The sequence below is a fragment of the Pelodiscus sinensis genome, chromosome 6 (genome assembly GCF_049634645.1).
Source record: "Pelodiscus sinensis isolate JC-2024 chromosome 6, ASM4963464v1, whole genome shotgun sequence".
Taxonomy (NCBI): Eukaryota; Metazoa; Chordata; order Testudines; family Trionychidae; genus Pelodiscus; species Pelodiscus sinensis.
In genome coordinates, this window is record NC_134716.1 from 50,386,319 (window position 1) to 50,409,324 (window position 23,006).

Consider the following 23,006-nt stretch of genomic DNA (forward strand, 5'->3'; position numbering starts at 1 on the left):
CCCCGAAGTAAGTGCTATTCGGATCCAACTCCCCACAGCCCCCCCACACCTCAATCCCCTGTCCCAGCTCTGAACTCCTTCCCATACCTACACTCCCTCCCAGAGCCCACACCCTGCACCCACACACACACTCCAGCACCCTACCCCAACACTGAGCCCCCTCCCATGCCCAAACTCCCTCCTAGATCTCCCTTCTACATCCTAAACCTCTCATTTCTGGTCCCTCCCTGTATCCTGCCTGCCTCCGCCCAGTAAAAATGAGACTGTAAGTGAGGGTGGGTGAGAGTGAGCAACAGAAAGAGGGGGGATGGAGTGAGTGGGGGATCTCAGAAAAGGGGCAGGGTAGAGGCAGGGCCTCAGGGCAGGAGGTGAGAAAAGAATGTTCAGCTCTGAGTGATTAGAAAATTGGCAGCCCTACCAGTTAGTCCTAATTACTCATGTGACACTGTTATGACAGATTTGTCTGCCATTAATTATTAATATATATAGATGTCTAGACATGAATATATTTCTGATTCCTTGTTTTTCACTTTAATTATTTTTTTTCCTGTAGTATATACAAGGTATAACATAAAAAAGAAAAATGTTCTCAAATAATTTTAGAAATATAATCACATGCTTTGCTTCAGTTAATAAAAATATTCTATTTTATATCATAAAATATACATGACACAATTGTTTTAACTTCAAGAACAGAAGCCATCCTCATTTGATTTTAATTAAATCAATGCTGGTGAAAATTATGCCCTCAGATACATACAGTGGAACTTGTCACCCAAATTCTTCTCCCCATATGTGCTGATCTTCCGTTGATATAAGCTGGAGTTCATTGCATCTAGAGAGAGCACTGATGCCAAGATCCAGTGTTTGGATTTGAGAGGTCTTTTTTTTCCTGCTGAGAGGATTACTGTATATCCAAACAAGAAATGCTTCTTTAGCTACTAGAATAAGTATAATTTAATGTCTTTAAATGTCTAAATTAAGATGTGTATAAGATTCCATATTTTATTTTTATGACCTCAAACTGAAATATGAAAAGCTCTCAGAGACTTTGTAAAATAACAAAAAGTCTATATATTACTGCTCTAAAATATGATAAGGGAACCATAGGTCACTTCAGAACGTACTACAGTATGTGGCTCATTTCTTTAACAAGGGAATAGGATTTAAAAGATGAGTTCTAAAATAATTTATGAATAACATGAAAGATTGGTGCTACACTTTTGTTGATATGACTGACCTATATAAAATTTTACAACTGTAAGCTTTAAAGCTAAAAGGATTTTGCTTTCACAGTGAGATTTCCACATGCAAAGGGGGAAAAAAACCCAGCTGATAATGGACTGAATTTGTAAATAACAGTGAATTCCAAAAAAGTTTTATTGGACTAAGAAAAAAATAATTTATAATTTTTAGGTTACTTGAAGAAAGCCATACAGTTCTTAATTATGAAATGTACTAGGTATAAGAATTGTCTGTCACAAGGTGCATGTATAGAACCTAGTCCTATGAACTTTCAATTTTGTTTACAGCCTCTCACCACTACAAATAAATGTTAATAATACAAATAATTATGAATGGGCAGAAGGTAATGAAGAAAAATTATCCGGGTGTTATAAGTGATGAATATTTTATGTCTTAATGACTCAGCAAGCAGCATGTCCCTACCCTTCTAGTCATTCTAAAATGTCTTGTCACAGAATAAGACATATGCAGTACTTTCTTACTGGAGTCTCATGCAGCAGAACAAGCTTAGTCACACGGAGAGTCACTTGCATTCCAAGGCTCTTATGCTGGAAAAGGTTAAAAACCTGTAACAAAAACAAAAGAAACAAACAAACATGAGTGCTTCCACTGGACACAGAGTACGATACAGCCTTAAAAAAACCCCAAATCTCAGAATTTAAGTATCTCTAGTTTTGTAGAACTTTGAATTGACATTTGACTTTTCTACACATTAAATACAGCACAATACTTAGATATTACCATTTTTGAGGTGGGGAGAAGAGGACAAAGATAAAAGTTTATTCAGTGTTTGGTCCAAGTTTCCTAGAAGGGCTCTATCTTTTTTTCCAGATGACCTTGAAAGAGCTTTAAAAACTAAAGTCCGTTTATTCAAACACTTACACATGTACGTAATGTTACGCCATGAGTCCTGCTGAAATAAATGAGGGACCAAGGCTCAGGCCCACCAATAAGAGCGAGGGGAAACTAAGGCTATGTCTAGACTACGGGGAAGAATCGAAAGAGGATATTCAAATTCTGTGGGAATTTGCATATCTTCTTCCAATCTCACTTTTGAAAGCAGAGCTTTCAAAAGTGAAAGTAATCTAGACGCGTTTTTTGGGGCAACCCCCCCCCCTTTTCAAAAAGCCATGTAAATCTCATATTTTGAGGAAAAGCGGATTTTTGAAAAAGGGGGGGGTGCCAAAAAAACGCGTCTATATTACTTTCACGTTTGAAAGCTCTGCTTTTGAAAGTGAGATAGGAAGAAGAAATACAAATTCCTGCAGAATTTGCATATCCTCTTTCGAATTTTCCCTGTATTCTAGACAAGCCCAAAGAGGGTAACTGCCCCAGGGCCCAGCAATTTGAAAAGGCTACTACTGTAGCAGCAGCAGCACCCAGAGCCTCAGACCCTTTATATCGCCACGGGAGCCACATGCAGCATGCTTGGAATAACTGCAAGGATTGAGGGGGGAAGATGTGGCATACTCCAGGTGGTGTTGAAGGCTAGTTGCCCCCACCCCACCCCATCCCCTGCCCCTTCTGCCCAAGGTCTCTGCCCCTTCCAGGAGCGCAGAGCTGCCCCTCCCCCAATCTTGGCTAGGGGCCCAGTGTAGCTTTCAGCTCCTCAGCTGATGCTAACATTGGACAGCAGACAGCACAAAGCAATAAGTCAGGGGAAAACAGAGTAGTTGTGATCAAGAATTGGTTTGTTTGGTTTGGAAAAGGGAAGACTTAGAGGGGTCATGATAGCAGCTTTTAAGTACCTAAAAGGGTGTTACAAGGAAGAAGGTGAAAAAAATATTCTCCTTAATCTTTCACGGTAGGACAAGAATCAATGGGTTTAAATCGCAAGGGAGATTTACGTTGGTCATTAGGAAAATATCTTAACTGAGAGCGTGGTTAAGCACCAAAATAGATTGCATAGGGAAGTTGTGGGATCTCCATCATTGGAGATATTTAAAAGCAGGCTAAATAAACATCAATCAGAGATTATCTAGATGGTGCCTGGTCCTGCCATGAGGGCAGAGACAGGACCTGATGATCTCTCTAGGTCCCTTCCAGGTCTAGTATTCTTTGATTTTAAGTTTTTACCCACTCTTCATTTCATGATCCTTTACTTCTGTGATTTTTCCCTTACATACTACAGTTATTAATTTTCACTGCCTTGTGAATCAGATAAGTATATTGCATTCACATTCCTTGCTAAGAGAAAACATAACTTTGTCGGACACGGTAATATTGCTTCTCCTCCAGCCATCAAGAGTATCGAATAATCCTTCAAATGAGAAGAGTCACCCCTTCATAAGGAATCCAGATCAAACTTTTGTCCTAAGCATTCATCCTGAATAGATTTCAAATGACATTATGGGGCTCTAATCAAACAATCAGGCTGCTCAACTCCCACTTCTTTAGCTTCCTTATTGAAGGTACAAGAAATGTATGCAGAATCATAGCTTCCGTGCTGCTGAACATTCATGGTACATTCTGATAGCCTGTTGAATTTTACAGAATGACCACTCACATTTAATTATCCCTGTTGAGCAAGTGCAACAAGTTAATTCCATCAGTCTCCCATTCATGCATTTTTCATTCTGACAAAATACCCAGATAAGTTCTAAGCAGTTCCTACCATATTTAAGATGGTTAAAATAAATCTCCTAGCAGCATCTGCTCCATGATATGAAACCATAGCTGGATCAGCAACCACTACAGTTTCTATATTGTACTCCTGAGGTAATTTATAGGAGTATCTTTTTTTTCTTCCTCTTCCTCCTAGTTTTTGATTCCTGGATTTTCTTTTATCTGTAACATAAAAATATTGCTACATGAATTCATCCTTTAATGTAGAAGTTTTATGTTAGTGTCACTGAAGTGATATTTTTAGGATCTGCTGGAAAAATAACTATACATAATATGTCGTTGCCAAGACATCTCTGAGTGGAGTGATAAATACAGGTACAGGATCACCATAAAACTTGGATTTTACAAACACCAGTTTTATGAACAACCCATTCTTCCCAAGAGGGTAAGGAAAAAAAATCACATAATGACGATGTTGATGAAATACAAAGACACATCCCTTCATACTCCGATGCCTTTTATACACTCAAAATCACTTTCTATTGTTTTGTGGGTCAAGAAGAAAGACGTGCACTATTGACATTCAATTTAATGAACCTCTCAATGCCCAGTTAGTAAAATAGGGGTTCCACTGTACTTGCATTTAAAATACAATGTAACAAGTAAAACTGGACAAATACTAATTCATGTCATAGTATGGCACAAATATAGGCTCACTGAAGTTACATAAATATCACCCTGAAAACACAGGAAAACCCGCAGTCCACATGCTTCTCTTTCCCCTCTCCTCTGAGCACACAGAAAGAAAAATCTGATTGAACACATTCACACCCCAAAGGAAAAAGAGCATGTTGTACACATGGACCAATTCATTAGTAAAGATCAAGGGACAAACTCTGGTATGAAAGAAATGGTCTGAATATCATACATACTGAAGAACTTAATTTAAATGCTTTTCTCTGTTTTACAAAAAAGACTAAAAAACAGGACTTTAATGTAAAAGTTGTTGTAATTATATACAAATTAAATAACGCACACAAGATGTCTTGAGTAAATGAGTTTATAAGCACACAATAAAATCCAAATTGAAAATGTATTAACATCATGAATGCATAGTTCTTGTTTATCTAAAGCTGCTCCTTCAACAATACAATAAAATTCCCACTACAGTTTAGTCCAGGGCTCTCAACTTCACAGTCCATGGGCCATCTCTGGGCTGGAGCATATTTTCAATTTGGCCCAGGAGATACAGTGACCTGGGGGGGAGTAACTGAATCCGTCCCCTCAAATCCCACCTCTTTCTGCCACCGCCCCACCCTCTTCTGCTATGTCTTCCTGGCTCCTCAGCTGAAAGCAAAGCATAGCAGAGTGAGTACACCCACCAATAGTGCTCTGCTTTCCAGCAGCTCCCGCCACCGCTGTGAGGAGTGCAGCGGGGCTCAACCACTGCTGCTGCCCCATGCCAGGCTCCCCTGGTGATCCCTGAGATCCCTTGCCAGAGCAAGGGTGCAATGGGGAGAGATGGCAGGGCAGTGGCAGGGAGGGGAGGAGTTTGGGTTCAGACACATACCCCAGGGATGCCAGGTCTACCAGGCTGGACTGCAAATATGTTCCAGCGTGTACATGGCCTGCAGGTTTAGGCTATTATAAAAAAAGGTATTTGTATTTATTTCCACAGATAGGTGCCAGGTATTTATACAATAATTAGCAATGCTCATTTTAAATGCGACTGAAACAACGTAATAAAATGCAAATGCTATCTATGACTCATATTGGACATTTATCTGCTTTTGCTCCCATTTAAGTCAAGTAAAAAAAACCTCTCAGACCTCATTGCATGGGCTTGGGCCCTATATTTGAAAGAGAATTTATGCTGCAGATTGCAACAATTCTTTTGAGATGGTTGAGTCAATCAGAGATTTGAGCAAAATGTTTCATAAATAATCTCATTCTATACAGTATATTCTTGTATTCCATTTTATTAATTACAGAATGCTTTCCAAAACTTAAGAGAAACTTTTCACAAAAGTACTAAAATAATAATCTTAGGTTTAACGACGTCAAGAAATATAACTCATGTAGAAGTGAAAAAAATACAACTTTATCTGTACAGATATATTTATGAAAGATAATGATTTGTAGATGACTCCTCATAAGAGACAGTCATAAAATCATAGAATCATATGGTTGTAAGAGACCTTAGGAAGTCATCAATTTCATCTCTCTGCTAAAAGCAGGACCAATCCCAACTAAGTCATCCCAGCCAGGGATTTGTCAAGCTGGGACTTAAAAATCTTTAGGGGTGGAGAGGATCTGTCAGTAATGAACCCACTGTCTTTATATGGTGTCAGTAATGAATGAGAAGGAAACAGCAGTGATTTTGAAGGTCACTCCCGGTTTTGTAATTGAAAGCAAGGTCCAAGGGATAACCCAGAGAAGCATAGGGAGCACCAGCACAGAGACTTCTGCATGTATTTTGGTGAGCACAATGGCAGCTTGACTAGCTTAAGTAAGGGAGTGAGGGTGGGGAGCCTACAATTGATGTGTAGTAGAAGTGGAAACAATTCAAACAGAGATTTAAATTATATTTAGCAGCGATAGGGGCAGAGGAGAAAAATGAAGTGAAATCATCTGGATTTTTTGCATGTTGTTGGGGAGGAAACACTGGATATTTATAACAACTTTTAAGTTTGAAGAAGGTGAAAGCATGAAATTAAATACAATACTGACTACATTCAAGGAATACTGCATGCCAAAAAGGAATTGATAAAGAACAAATTTTACATGCATGCAAAAAAACTGATGATGCCATAGAGCAACATGTCACAGAATTAAGAAAACTCAGTAAAATCTGTAACTTTGGTAACCTGATAACATCTCTACTCAAAGCTAGAATCATTCGTGGCATTGAAGACAATGTGGTAAGAGAGACACATTGAAAAGCTCTCCAAATATGCAGGGCAGGTGAAACTGTGAAAACACAAGCCAAAGAACTGAATGGACCAGAATGGATTATCAACATAGTAAGTACTAAAGAATAGGTCACATTAGAAAGTAGAACCACTCACTATGAAAATCACTTGATGGGGGGAAACATTGATACAATACATTGGTGGAATAAATGCCTGGGAGAGAGGAGAGTTATTTGAGTTAAGTGGACACAAGAACAAATGGATATAAACTGGACATCAACAAGTTTAGTTTTTAAATTAGACAAAGATTTATAACCATCAGAGAACGAAGTTCTGGAACAGCCTTCAATGGGGAGCAGTGGGTCAAAAACTGTAACTAGTTTTAAGATTCAGTTTGATCATTTTCAGGAGATTGCCTACAATAGCATGATCTGCAAATGCTAGCAGCAAATAGCCAGTAGTCAGTATTGGGGCACTATATGGGGAGGGCTCTGAGTTACTACAGATAATTGTTTCCCAGGTATCTGGCTGGTGGGTCTTGCTCACATGCTCAGGATCCAAGTGATTACCATATTTGGGATCGGGAAGGAATGTCTGTGTGGGTCTCATTGGCAGTGTCTGTAATGTGTAATCTTTAAAAATATGCCTGATTTAAAATTCAATCTGTTCAGTGAGATTGTTATATTACCTGTAACAACACCACAGTACTGATTATGAGGAGTTAGCTTTTCAGTAACTTTCTCCTCTATGGATCTTTTTCGTCTGTACACCTTGTGTGCATGACCTGTCACAGACAAGGTGTGATTGAGTGGCTCAATAAATATGAAGTCCTCATTAATCTGTATAAACCCCATCTGTAAAGGAAAAAAAGAGGGACATATAAGGTATGTAATTTAAAGAAACCACACACACACACACACACACACACACACACACACACACACACACCCTCCTCCCGGAAAAAAACTGTATTTAAAAAAACATCATGTTCAGAATCCTAGTAGCAAGAATTGATCTTTCCATTTCCTTATCCTCAGTTAATTTACCTCAACTAAATCTGTGTGGGTTGGTGGCTATAAGCCAGTAGCAGATGCATGGTGAAAGATCTGGAATGTTAAAGGCTTACTTTGGGAAATCTAAGGATTATTAAATATGTACATCATATACTGCAAAAATCTATAGCCTTGTTTTATAACCTATCATGCTGTCATACTTTCTGATAACCAGTTTTTAATAATAAAATAATTCATATATAAAGATTAATAGGAAGTCTGATGCACCGTTAGCAACTGTGAGGAACCACAACAGATCTGAAATTCTTGAGGCACCTTTTGTAGATTTAAAAATTAAAAAAAATCTTCAAAAATAATTCTTGCTTGGTTAAAAACAAAGAAATGTTATCTGAGTTACAGCTTATTTACCCATATGTGTGCTCACACTGAAATGAGATCTTGATTGAGGTCACAAAAAAACTGCAAGAACTGTTATTCTTATAACAAAATACAGGACTATCTAGCACTTTAAAGACCAACAAGATGGTTTATTAGATGATGAGCTTTCGTGGGCCAGACCCACTTCCTCAGATCAAATAGTGGAAGAAAATAGTCACAACCATATATACCAAAGGATACAATTAAAAAAAACGAACACATATGAAAAGGACAAATCACATTTCAGAACAGAAAGGGGATGGGGAGGTGGGGAGGGAAGGAAGGTAAATGTCTGTGAGTTAATGATATTAGAGGTGGGGAAAGGTATATGTCTGTGAGCTAATGGTATTAGAGGTGATAATTGGGGAAGCTATCTTTGTAATGGGTAAGGTAGTTGGTATCTTTGTTGAGTCCCCCACGGTGAGTGTCAAATTTTAGCATGAATGACAGTTCAGAGGATTCCCTTTCAAGTGCAGATTTGAAAGTCTTCTGGAGTAGGATGCAGGTAATTAGGTTGTTGAGAACAGTGTCCTTTCTGGTTGAAATGGCAAGAAACCAGTTATTAGTTATTTGTGATCCTGTCAAATATCTGTTTTGTGGGCATTGATCCTTTGGCGAAGTGTCTGAGACGTTTGTCCAATGTACATAGCAGACGGACACTTTCGGCACATGATAGCATAAATTATATTTCTGGATGCGCAGGAATATGTATTCCTGATCTTATAACTCACTTGGTTATTCTTTGTTATTCTTATAATTACTAATTTCTATGGTTCAACTCAAAATTGTTCAGTTTGCCAAAAAATACTGGTTTCTATAAGAATAACAAGATACATATAGAATATATAGAAGAACAATGGTTTTTTTACAATAAAATACCATCAACAAAACTGTCAGGTAATTTCTAATTCCAGAGATCTTAAAATGTATAAATCTATGAAATGTTATTACTAAAAAGCCCACCAAAATGGCAGACGTGGCTCAAATAAGGAGAGTTTTTCTCCGTGTTTGCATGTATTTTTTCATTTTCTGAGGACCAGTGCTGAATAGGCACAATAATTTAATCCTTACTATCCTATAGTGTCTTTAAGATAGCTGAATTTATTTGGTTAGCTTTGATTCTGGTTTGTTGGGGGGGTTCTTTTTTGTTTCTTTTATTTTCAGGTTGATTTATATTACTTGGGAATTGGTTAAATATTAAGTATTTAGGAGGTAAGCAAAATACTTCAATATACTTTAAGTGCAACTGCCAGGTGGTGCTTTTCTATATTCTGTTATTTTTGCTAATAGACCAAATAGAACAAAATTGGTATATTTATATTGAGAATTATGTTTTTTTAAATAACTAGTGGTCATTTTCTCCTGATATCTGTGGATTCAGATTTGAATTTTTAAACTTTTTTAAATACAGTGTCTGTGAAAGGTTCTGAACAGGCTTGGATATAGAATTTCTCTTTTTTCAGAACAGGTACAGAATACAACAGTAGCTGTGCAGCCTTCTCCACATCCTTCAGCCAATGTGCCTCAGCCCAGACCTGAAGGAATTGTCCCTAAGACTGAGCAAATAGCTCATCCATGCTCATTCAGTCTGTGGCCTCTTTGCTGAGATGTCAACTTAATTGTGGCATTTGTCATGTGGTGACCTGTGTACTTAGGGGCTGACTGAGTATCAACTCATTTCACATTAATTTTGACCACTACTTACTTAGACTGCATGTTTACCTAGTGGTAAAGGTCTCTGAATGCTATTCCCCAGCCCTGGGTCATTCAAATAGGGAATTGCAAATTCAGTATAAAATTTAACAAAGTAATAGTATTAGTCATACATATTCACCTGGATAATTCCCAACTGAATTGGGATGGCCAAATATTCAATCTGTTCATTCTTGCTGCTCTTGAAAATAGCATAATTCATTCTAAAGCAGCTACTCTGCCTGACTGGCAGTTACTATTCCTCCATCTCCTGACCACATAGAGGAGGAGATGAAAAGACATATATGGTAACCAAGCTCCCCATTCTTTGGTTTCACTGGGAAGGGAGAGAAGAACATCTCCCACCATTGCCTTGAACCTCACAGAACTCAAGCAGAGTCAACAAATAACCTTACATCTCAGTTCCAGGCCAGCTTCCTAATGCATTAATTGCATAGCTTAAGTTGAAATAGCTTATTTTGGCTTTTGGAGCAGCCTACACAGCAGGAAGTCCAAGAAGGAAGACTCTTCTTCTGACTTCCCTTACTCTTCATAAAACGAGAGTTACAGGAGTCCGAGTAAGAAGTCCTCCAGCATGAGATTATTTCAACATTATGTCAAAATAACTACTTGCTATGTAGACGTGGACTATGTTATTTCAGAATAACATTAGTTATTCCAAAATAACACTGTTGTGTGGACATAGCCTAAATGCAACAATGGCTTAGCTAGGTGGGCAACATAATTCAGTCCTTGAGTTTGACCCAGCAATTGGGTGTTATATATAGTGCTTGCAAGATGGCAACTGGCCTTTAACCAACTCAAGTAATAAAATATGTATGTCATAAAAATACACTGTTCGGGGATCAGCAAGACCAAGGTGGTTAAGACAAAGAAGCAACATAGTCAACCCTTGTAACTGAGTACATGGGATCTGCTTCAGCTCCAACTGAATACACTGCAAAGCCTCCACTCTCATTAAAATCAGTAGAAACATACCACTAAGGTGCATGTAACTTTCCATGCATAGATAGCAGTCTAACGTAATTGCTGTACAGGAGCATGCCTCTATTTTCATATGACTTTTAAAGTATTTTTTTTCCAAATGCAGAAAAGCATCTCACTAAAGACTATGTGAAAGACTACCTCATTGATAGTATTTGGTGAGTGTTTATTCATCAGGTCTTACTCCTGCCTCTTAATTGCTCCTACAGATGCACAATAAGGATGCAGATGTAGTGGTGATAACATCTACTCCATACCAGATAGCTGCATCTGCTGAATATGCACAGACACCCTGGTGATAAGCATAACATTAAATGCACAAAAAGTGTGCACACTCTAAGTGGTACAAATATATACCCAGCATGTTCCATGGTGCGAAAATCTAACAAAAATGTAAGTTTTCTATTGCAAATCTCCATATCCCAATTTATAAAGTTTTATAAATGTCATAAAAGAAAAACTTGTAAAACCTCTAGTCCTGAAATTGGACTCTCCCTGTGTTCCAATGCCCATTAAAATAACCTTGCCCAGAGTTCACTGTTCTTTCCCTATAAATAATGACATATTCCATGTTTCTATTTGATGAGGAACTTAATTCTTCTATCATTTACATCTGTATATATTTGAAGTAACTATTGTCAGTACATTAAGGTAAAGAGAGAAGAATGTGCCTGTTCACATTACTAGAAACAACTGCCTTTCCCTGGTATATGACCCTGTATACAAGTCTGGCTTGATCTAAATTTGGCTCTTTAAGATCCTACATGCAACTCTAAGGCTTTGTCTACACTATGAAGTTTTGTAGCCAAAAACTGCCCTTTTGGCAACACAGCAGTAAGTGTGTATGTAGTCAATGTGACTTTTGTAAGAAAACACCTTCTTCCCTCATGTTTTGGTGACAAAAAACTTCCACCCCTACGAGAAACATTTTCCCCCTTCACTTTATTGTGAACAAAGAACCAGTACAGACACTGCTGGTTGAGCAGTTGGTTGGTGTTTGTTTGTTTTTGACACAACTGACCTCCACCAGTATCCCACAATGCCGGCTTTGAGTGCTCTGCTCAGTGTTTTGATCTCTGTTGCCCTACAAGCATGTGCCCCTCCCCTTTCAAAGCTCAGGGAAGTATGTGACAGCTGAGTGTTCTACTCCATTTAGAGAACAAACAAAGAACAAATCATTGGAATGCTCCTGTTCTGCCCTGCACTACGAACACAGTGACAGGAGACTGCTGCTACAGGGGAAGGGGAACAGGCTGCTATGCTGCTTTGACATACCTCACCAAGGGGTCCAGGGCTCCCAGCTGCTGCCACTGCTGCTGCTATGGTAGTGGCGGTACCTGGAGCCCCAGAGTTATGCAGTGCACTCGGGGCAGCTCTAAGGACTTGGGGGTGGCATGGCACACTATATTCTAGATATCATGAAGGGCTGCCTGGCTGCCTTCACTCCACCACTTTCACCTGAGGCACTACCACTTTCAGGAGCATATAGCCACCTTCCCTTCCCTACCTTCTCTGGGGCCCAGCATGACTGTCACACATTTGGCTGCTCATATTTGTCAATGATGGTGTCTCCTATGTGGACGTGCTTTGTCAAGAGTGGGAGCAAGTGTGAACATCTTTTGCAGTTTTTATATGGTTGATTTTTGCATATTGACATTTGTTTTGTCAACAAAACTTTGTAGTGTAGACATACCCTAAGGCTTTGTCTACACTGGCAACAGAGCTACAAAACCTTTGTCATTCACCCCTTACCGCAAACGATTAAAGTTTTGCCACACATGTGCTCATGCAAACAGTGTTTTGTCCACAGGAGTGTTCTCCTGCTGACAAAGCAAATGCTGCTTGTGGGGGGTAGAAGTTTTTTGTCGACAAAAGTGCTGAGAAATAGCATTTACACTGCCCAATTTGTGGCAACGTGGCCACATCACTAAAAGCTGCGTAGTATAGACAAAGCATAAGTCTTTTCTTCAGTCTTTGACTTTTTCTGTTCAAAGTTAAGAGCAACCCAAGTTCTGGCAAAGGAGCACTCAGACACAAATGAAGAAGCCTGGAGAGCATTTAGTGACCACAATCCATCACATATACAGATGCAATCCGCACAGATTTAACTCCTTGTGAGAGGGTAGGGGAATAGAGGAAACACCAGCAGACTTTCTACCACAATCAGGGAAGGAAGCAGAAACTAGGGACAAGAGAATATCCACAAGCACACATTACATCCTGAAAAAGGCAGAAGAGAAAGAAGAAACATTCCCATCCTAGCATCCAGGAGTAGAGCTGAGTTCAGAGACAAAGCTTCAAAAAAGGAAGTCCAAAAGTACCATACAGACTAGCGATGGCATGATGTCCTGATTTTGTATTCTAATGTTTGCATTGTAAAGATCCACTGACACAGTGATGCTGTATTGTGAGAAACACAGAAATGTCACAGGCACAGGCATCATAATGCAATGTCAGGGAATCACGCCTGGCTTACTGTATAGCTTCCTATGATGCTATTTAATGATGAAGTAATTCTTCAGTTCATCAAAGATTAATATTACTGAGCTAAACTTCAGTGTTAGCTGATCATGGCTGTGTAGTAACTATTGGAATGAAATAACATAATAAAATGTATCTGAGAATGAGCTGCCTCAGTCACCAAATAATCATTTTAAAAAACCTATCAATAAGCAGAGGTTTCTTTTCTTATGACATATGTTTCAAAGATTTTAAAATAATACCAAGCACACTGCTTGGGCAAAATATGCATTTATGCACACATGAGGTATGGAATTAAATAACATATATTTTCCAGCTGCTAACTGATATCATCACCAGCATATTAGCACATGACTGCATCTGTTGTTTGTCATAAATATATCTTCGCCAAATGTGAGATGCAGAATTCACATCCAAAATTTACCAGTACTTATGTGAAAGTTACAATAATGCGTTCTCTCTCATTTAATAGCTTTTGTCTGCTATTCATCCATTGCTATGTGTATTTCATAGACATTGCAGTCCTGATTAAAAAATGAACATAATGTGTCCATCTTGTGTCCAGCTCTTCTGCAGGAGGATACATAGCAGCTCTGCAGATTCTGCATCCCTTCCAATGCTTCTATGAATGATACAGATTAGCCAATGTAGGACTGTATCCTCTCTCACCCTTGCACCAGCACATAACCGAAGCTGTTATTTGGGCCTATCCTAGTTTATGCAATCAGGCTGTAGACACAACTTTTCCTTAACGGTGGAGCACTCCAAGAATTTGGTAAGTGGTCTAGGGCTGCACTCTTCCATGATATTAATGGAGAAGGTGCAGGGTCTGGGATGGAGTCTGGGTGCAGAAGGGAGCTTGGAGTAAGGGGATGGGGTGCAGGAGTGAGTTTGGGTGAAGGAAGGGGTTGTAACCTAGGTCAGTGGACTGGGGTGCACAAAGGGGTGCAGGATTCAGGAGGGGTTATGGGTGCAGGAGAGGATTCTGACTTGGAGGAGCAATGTAAGAGAGGATGCAGAGTCTGGATAGGAGTCTGGGAGGAGGTTGTGTCCTGGGGCAGAAGTGCAGGAGGGGGTACAGGGATCTGAGTTCTGACTGGGGATAGGGGATTGGAGTGCACAGTCTGAGAGAGGGTTGTGACCTGGAGGAGCAGTGGGGGAGGTGTAGGGTCTGGCAGGGAGTATGGGAGCAAGAGCAGAGGTGCATAGGTTTTGGATTACATGAGGTTGGGGGGCAGGAGGACGGACAGAGGGTGGACGGAAGGAAGGGCTGGGGTGCCAGAGGCAGACTCTGGATAGGAGGTGCTTATTTTCTGCCATGCTGCCTGTTCTGCAAATAGGCAACTCCCATTGGCCCATAATCAGCCAATGGGAGCTCCAACATTATGCTGGGGGGGGGGGGAGGGACAGGGACAGCATGCAAAGTCTCTCCCCTGCTTCCCTGGGCACCAGAATTCAGAAAGCTGCTCTAAGCAGCATCTAGGGACAGGACAGGCAGGGAGCCAGGCTGAGGCTCCTGCTGTGCCCACAAGCCAGATTCAACTGCTTGAGGGGCCATATTTTGTCCGCCCCTGGTCTACAAATTTTAAAATTAAAAAATATTAAAATATATAGCACAAAAGTAATTTTTTTCCATTACTCATTAACTTTAAACAGAATTTTGCATTCAGAAACTTTGTGGTATTTACAAAATCTTGCAAAATATTAAGATGATTTATCGTTTTGTTTGTCTGACTACAAAGACAAAATTATTTATTTACAAGTCAATGCAGTACTCCAAAGAAGATACTGCAAGATAACTAATATTATTAAAAACTAATCTGTATTTCAAAGATTCAAGATTACATTCATATATTGAATTCAAATAAAAATTAACTGGAATATAAAAATAAATATCTTAAACTCTAAAGGGAACTTTGGAACTTTTAACAGGACAAGAATAAGAAACATCAAAATGTGTAAATAATGTATAAGGACTAGTTCTCTGTTCTTGTTATTGATATATACGATAACCATCTTTTTACCAGTTATCTTTATTTTTGAAGGCTGAAGACATGATTCAGAAAAAACAATAAGAAACATCTGTCACTGACTGAGTTTCCATATTGACATGTGTATTATTTACTGTGTTTCTTATCTTCAGTTTTCTGTCTACCTGCTGATTTTTTTAATTCAGTGCATCAGAAAAAAAAACAATGTTTACATCTCCCTTTCTATTTGCCAGAGTGACAAGTGCTTTTTCACATAATGCAATCTTTATTTTTCTTGTATAGAACAAGCAAATCATGCAGTGGGCATTTTAATTCCATACATATTCTGCCTTAACAAACAAGCAGAATATTCAACATCATGTAGAGTTAAAAGCACACTTTCAAAATCTGCTCAAAAAATTAGATTCTGTAAAAACAATGTTTTCAAAACCTAAAATGAACTGGAATATTTACCTGAATTTTTAAATTTCTGTATTCCTCTGTAATTTTAGCAAACCCACGTTTCACAGCATCATCATGCTATAGCAGATTTCAAAATTGACCTTCATTGCCTACTTTAATCAAAGCAAGTGAACTCAGGCCATACATTCCTATGTTCAATAGACAATATTGATATTAGCAATCAACTTATTAGTGAAAGACTAGAATACAGAAGTATACAGAATAGTCAGATGCATACCAACGTCTTGGTTCATTTCAGTAAGCAGTGCACATGATTTCATATGGTGTAGCCAGTTGTGGAAAAAAATGGCCCAAACTGGAAAGTGATCCAGTCTGCCTGGGTGCTCTCTTTCGAAAAAGCGGATCGCTTTTTCGAAAGAAGTGATTGCAGTCTAGACTCTCTCTTTCGAAAGAGGCTTTTTCAAAAGATACTTTCGAAAAAGCCTCTTTCGAAAGAGGCTTGTAGTCTAGACATAGCCACAATGTCCAAGCCCCACTGTATGAGGCATGTGCGACAATAAATATGACTAGAATTAGAAGTGAAACTAGCTGGACTTCTTTCACTGTTCTAATTAGGCAAAGAGTAAATAAATATCACAGAGATTATTAAAGTATTAACAAAACAAATAAGAACACCTGTTCCTTTAAAAACCAAAGGGTTTATAAACAAGCAGCTTCCCTTTACATGTAGTGAAAATACTCCAGCCCCTTTCGCTTGAATTTTTGGCTGCTAACATCCTTAAATGCACTGGTCTTATGGCCCCTTCACCAGATGTGCTTCAGACATGAGTAGCACCTTATCTTTAAAAAGATTCCAGCCAACTCCAGTACATTAGCTACAGGCCACAGTGTTCTTTAGCAATGGGCCAAATTGGAACTCTAAGAAGCCCATACATCTGTAGTTCTGGGAATGACTCAGTGTTGTTAGATCTTTACTAGTGATCTCACAATTGACAAAAATGTTGCCAGCCTCCTACATATCCCCCGAGAGCTGCTGCAAATTTAATTCACCATGGAAACCAGATACTGAAGCAACCTACTGGATGGTCACAACTGACTGACTAGGATGTGCAACGCCTCTTCATTTTTGTTCAAAATTTTCAGACATTCAATTAAAGGTCAAACTGGATGTTGCAGTACAGTTACTTTTTCCATGACATTCCAAAGAATACTCTACATGCTACAGTAGACTGTCCCTTTGGTATATGCAGTTCTTAATGTACTGTCCACCCTGCTATCAATCTACAATCTGTCCTTTCCATCATGAGACCCATGATTATTATTCCTGCCCCCAAAGACATACTTTGTTGATGTGGTAGGAAAACAACCCAAAGAAACACCCTTTCTAGTCCTAATCCAGTGGTTCCCAAACTTCTTCTTTTATGCTCCCCATTGCCATAGTCTGTGCACCCCTTCTCCCCAGGGGACATGGTTAGGAGCTGCGGTCATGGCTGGGAGTGGAGCCCAGGCCGGAAGTCAGAGGCTGGGGGCAGTTCTGAGGCTGAGTGGATCCACAGCAATGGTCAGGGCTGAGGAGCTATGGCTAGTTGCAGAGCCATGGCCAGGGCAGGCCAGAGGTATAGCTGGGGCTGAAGGAAGACTGGGGGCAGAGCAGGCTGGGTGTTACTCCCTCCCCACCCAGCTACACCCCACTTTCAGGGGCACACGCCACAGTTTGGGGACGACTGCTTTATTCTATGTGGTGGTACACTTCTAATTGTGAAGAAAAGCAATACACACTGATTTGTTTAAAACTACTTCTCTCTCACACACACACACACACACACAGCATTTTTTATGTCTGATACAGATGTGAATACTCAACATGACAGTTCACACCAAAAAGAGCCATGACAGCTAGGATGTTGATATTATTCTTCATTTATGAATTATGCCAAGTACAATAAAAAAAATCCAGCCATACACAGCTTTTAAAACCAGATGAGATCAAACACATTCAGACTAACAAAATCCTTTTTGAGTAACAGCTAGTACTTTAATTTAGATTTTGGGTGATACTATAATGTACACATCCGTAGACAGACTCAAGACCCAAACCAGTATCCTAAGTATATCCATGCATTAAACTGAAACGTTTATCAAGTACTGTACTAAACAAGAAAGAAAGAGAAAAAACGTAAGGGAGGTTATTACTGTGGGATGATGGTGTTTAGCATTGTCACTGATCAAATTTACTAAAAAAAAAATCATCTTCTACATATGACAAAGATACATCCTATGATAGTACTCAAAGAGGTCTGCCAGTCAGAGAGCCTGCATGCACATATCTAGCCATTATATATAGGCATTCCAAAACAGCAGCATCAAATTAGGATGACCTGCAGTGTGTACGTTTTAAGTGAAGAAAATAATGCACTATGCATCCTCCATACTTCCTTTTCAAATTAATAATTGTCATAGGTGCTACACACAGAAACACAAACACATCGAGCAAGCATTTAAGTTGTTAAAGTTGGTGACCTTTTCCTTAGATTGCTCAACTCTGTAGTTCCATATTCTGAGCTGGATTTTCATAGTTGCTGAGTAGCTAGCACTCCCCCTGATTTTAGCTGGAGTTGCGCGCACTTAGCAAAGCTGCAAGCATTTGGTTGGGCAACATTATAGGAGGAGGGAAAGGTAGATGGACCACATAAATTAACCACATTGGGCTCAAACGGACACAAACAGCAGGAAAGAAGTCACGTCCCCTGACAAAGAAAAGATAACCACAGGATCTAGTATATATACTGCTACCTAACACTATGTAAAGACGATACCATACTTGTATTTTGTGCATTTTATTTCATTTAAGAGGAGAGGTCTGGTCCCAAAAGGCTTAAAAATACACTGGCGGGGACAGTAAATGTTTTGCCCTTTGTCAGTAAGCTAAATAGTTCTGTACACTGTTTTTACTACATAAAGAGACAACCCAGAGAATGTTGGTGAACACAACTTTACTTGCCCAAACTAACAAAGAACTCGGAGCAAGGACAATAGATTACTTTTGTCATCTTTAATTTTAGAGGGGCATTGTCAACTTGAAATCCAGCTGATTTAAAAAAAGAAAGTAAAAATAATTCCAGGTAGTAAATCTGCCTGATTACTTCTGATGTGGGTTTGCCATCAATTTTTTCTTATTTTTCAAATGCTCTGTTCTCCCTCTTCATTGCCGTGTGAAAAGCCCACACAAGCAGGGTAATAATGAAATAACTGACTCTACAAGGGAAGGGAAGAACTCACACCACACAAAGTACCAAATGCACAAATTAAAAACACAGCAAAAAATATAGATACATGTCTCTCTAATCTTCATTTATGTAATCTTCAGTGATACTTGTTACAAAAAGTTGGTAAAAATAATTCAGACAAAAATGTGATTTCTCAATTCAGAGTGTTAGTTTTAAAATGAAATCTTCATTTACTATGAGTAGCAATTGGAAACCCAAAAAGCCCATTGAAAACAGTGGAAAAGCTCATCATATTTTCAAATGAACTTTAGTTAAGGCCTCACCTGATAATCTCTTTTCACAAATGTGATGTTTACAACTATCTAGTACAAGGTGCATTTGTGAAAACTGGAGACAACACCCAAATCCTACTTGCTGTTTCAGGATGCCAGAACAACTTATTAATAAGGCTCCATGGCTGTCCCAGAAGTCAAAGATTTCTGTGACTTTCTGCAATTTCCATGACTTCTGCAGTGGCTATTGTGGGGCCAGCTGCTACAGTGGCCTTGGTGCCAGCCACTCCAGCCTCTACTTGGACAGCTCTGTGCAGCTGGCCCCTGGGGCCATCAGAGCAGCAATCCCCAAGGTGGCCAGAGTAGTGGCTGCTCTGGAACTGTGGCTGGCCTTGCCCCTCTCCCCCCAGCACGAGCAGCCCTCTCAAGATTTAGTTGGGGTATTTGTAGTATAAGTCATGAATAGGTCATGGGGTATGATTTTGTGTTTATTGCATGTGACCCGTCCATGACTTACTAAAAATACTCATGACTAAATCATAGCCTTCCTTATAGACTCATAGACTTTAAGGTCAGAAGGGACCATTATGATCATCTAGTCTGACCCCCTGCACAGTGCAGGCCACAAAATCTCACCCACCCCTCCTAGAATAATCCTCTCACCTACATCTCAGATATTGAAGCCTTCAAATACTTTGAAGACCCCAAGATGCAGAGAATCCTCTAGCTGTGATCTGTACCCCATGCTACAGAGGAAGGCGAAAAACCTCCAGGGCCTCTGCCAATCTGCCAACCTTATTTGCATTAAAGAATTTGATACTGAATTGCAGACAATACTGTGGAATCATTTGCATCTTTTTATCATGATGTCCACTAGGTGAACGAATATTACTGTTTTCAGGGAAGTAATTTCATTGGAAATTACTGCACACTGAAACTTGGCCTTCAAATTTAAACTCTGAAAGAATTCAGTAAGTTAGATAAGCTAATCTTCAGGTGCTGAACAGTCAAAAACTGTAATTATCTTCTTTAATCCATTTTAACTAATACACCTTACATTTAGGATGCTAAGCAAAGTGGGCAAGAGATTGTGGGATTTCTTTTTTTGTTTGTTTCCAAAATGGCAAATGTTTTGCACCTTTTGGTGTCAAAAACACGTTTATAAATTAATTCCAATGATAGAGTTATGACATCAATACACAATTTTGTATTTTCTTTTTATATAAGATAAATACAAAAAAAATCCTAAAATGGTGATATTTGGTCTAACAACTGAGCAAATTAACAGAAAAAATAGAAAATTCCTGCTTTGAGCAGAATCCTAAATAGGATCTCAGTAAGCATCACCTTTAACTGGAAGCTGGCAGCTCTGCGTGCAGCCAGTAGTAGTCCTGTGTGGAAGCAGCCCTGGAAGCATCAGCAGCGGCTCCTGGCAGCAGTTCTGTTGTCTCCATGCAAGGCAGCCGGATTGGAACAGTTCCCCCGCCCACACACATTTAATCAGTTAACCGCTTAAATTTACTTTCTAACTGGTTAACTATTTAAATGGGATTTTACATCTCCAATCCTATGGCTTTACATTGCAATAACTCTCAGAGTCATAACTGTAGAACTGGATGCTTCAGTAGAACATAAACCATTTTGCCTGTGTATCATAGGGTGTGTCTAGACTACATGGCTCCGTCAACGGAGCCATGTAGTCTAGACACACCCATACTGTAAGCCTAATATACTGACTTTTTTTCTTTACTGAATTTTCTTGCTTTAGAGAATTTTGAGATCTCATTTTATATTAACCTACTTAAAACTACAGTGATCATTTGTATCTCCTCAACTTTGATTGGAAGGGCTAACTTAACTGAAGAGTTCCAAAACGATTCATCAGTCAAAATGTATACTTGCCAATTCTCTATTTTCTCCGTCCTTCAAAAAATAGCTGAAACATATCATACTGTGACCTACTTCCAATTACTCCAAATGCTAAAACTTCAAAGCTACATTTATATACACACACACACACACACATTTGTGCATGCATATAGATGTGTGTATGTATCAATTAATGACAGATTTAATTCAACAAGACTTAACTTAGTCAAATCCTACTTTCCTTGCTGAAGTTCCTGGGAATTACACTTGGATGATGTGTACAAACTCCAGACTTTACTATGTACTTCTTTACATTCTTACTATACTCTTTGTTCTCTTTATCATGCATTATTTCATTATTCTCCACTTTAAAAGTATTTAATAGATCTACTTTCCTACCAGGTATATATATGCTTAGGGTTGCCAGGTGTCCGGTTTTGAACCAGACAATCCAGTATTTGAGCTTTCTGTTTGGGAAACAAATTGGGAAAATATAAATGAGAAAATATGAATGTCCAGTATTTTCTAACTAAGATGTAATGTAGATTGTGATGTAATGTCAAGTGTGTCCGATATTTTTGTTGAAACCATCTGGTAACCCTATATATCCCTATATATGCTAGGTCCTTACTAGGCAAAATGCACAGCAGAATAAGGAACATCAGTCTGTTAAGAGATAGCCAAACTTTTCCTTCAACTTGCTGCTTCAGTATTACAGTTGTGTCAGACTCCTGACCATAGGTCAGATTCAACCCACTTGCTGTATTTATGTACCCTGACTAGCATACTCAGATGTTGCAGAAGCTAAGGTTTAGGGAAGAGGAGTTACAAAATAATTACTGTAATTCCTGAGTAGAAACGATGCAGTACACCAGTCTCTTAAGCGTTTGGTAATGTGCTTAGTGTACCATTTCCCTGTTCAGAAGCAAGTACTGTATTGTTGGTGCTCCCTGAACTGAACTCTTCAGGGAATAACCAGTAGAGCACCCCCAAAACACCCACATAATTCAAGGAGAAAAAATATTTCTTAACTAGGTCTACCAAAAAACAAAAGTTGCAAGTACCATAGGCACGACTAGTAGCTTCCTACTATGGGTCCCATTAGGCCGCTACCAGCAACAGAGAGGGTCTCAGCCCTGCTCTTAAGGCTATTTGCTATTAGGCCTTCCCCTCCACAGCCACAACTGCCACCACCTTCTGCTTCTGATCACATGCCATTTTAAGCTCCTCCTGATCCCAGTTCCTTGAGGCCTCTGAGAACTTCTGTTTCTTGTGCTGGAGGGAGTATGGAGCCCTCCACTGGCTAGATGTTGCACTTCCAGCAACACTGGGTTACACCTCAGTGTCCTGAAACAGCCCAAGGTTCATTATAATCTGGTATTTGTACATTTGTTCCACTGCAAATTTACTTTTCTTACAGATTTTTTTTAAAAAAATCACTTATTCTTTTAAAGCAGCTTCATTGTATAACATATATTTGGGTTGGTGCATACAAGATGTTATTCTTTTCACAGGTCTATTCCTTTAACAGTTTATTTTTTTAAGTGGGTTCTTCTACAGTTTTTTGCCAATAATTACACAGAGGTATAGTTTAATTTTGCTGTAACAAAATCAATTATGTCAAAACACTGGAAGAAACCCAACATATAAAACCCCAAAGCTCATCTTGAACCCTTTCAAGCCCTGATAATCATATACCAAAAGAAAGCACAATTTAACAGTATTTGAAGCTGATTTCAAAATTAGTACTGCAATGATCATCAATTTAAAAAAAAATGCTACAGAGTAGTAATTAAGATGTTTGGTGTTCAGCCAAACATCATAGTTAATAAGTTGACTTTTTCTCGGACACTGTGGAAACATTTATAGACAACCCCAAGCAATGTCTCATCCAGTAGAAGACAGGATAGATTTA

At 39.1% G+C, this 23,006-nt stretch overlaps 1 protein-coding gene across 1 annotated transcript in view; it reads right to left on the reverse strand.

Annotated features, from left to right (window-relative positions):
- The window catches only part of ADAMTS19 (ADAM metallopeptidase with thrombospondin type 1 motif 19), a 221,669-nt gene that overhangs the window by 160,888 nt on the left and 37,775 nt on the right, over positions 1-23,006 (reverse strand). Inside the window, exons 3-5 of the mRNA XM_014577964.2 lie at positions 7,411-7,576; positions 3,860-4,032; positions 1,728-1,811 (exon numbers count right to left, since the gene is read on the reverse strand). Of these exons, the coding sequence (XP_014433450.2) occupies positions 1,728-1,811; positions 3,860-4,032; positions 7,411-7,576 (423 nt within the window). The remainder of the gene's footprint in view (positions 1-1,727; positions 1,812-3,859; positions 4,033-7,410; positions 7,577-23,006) is intronic.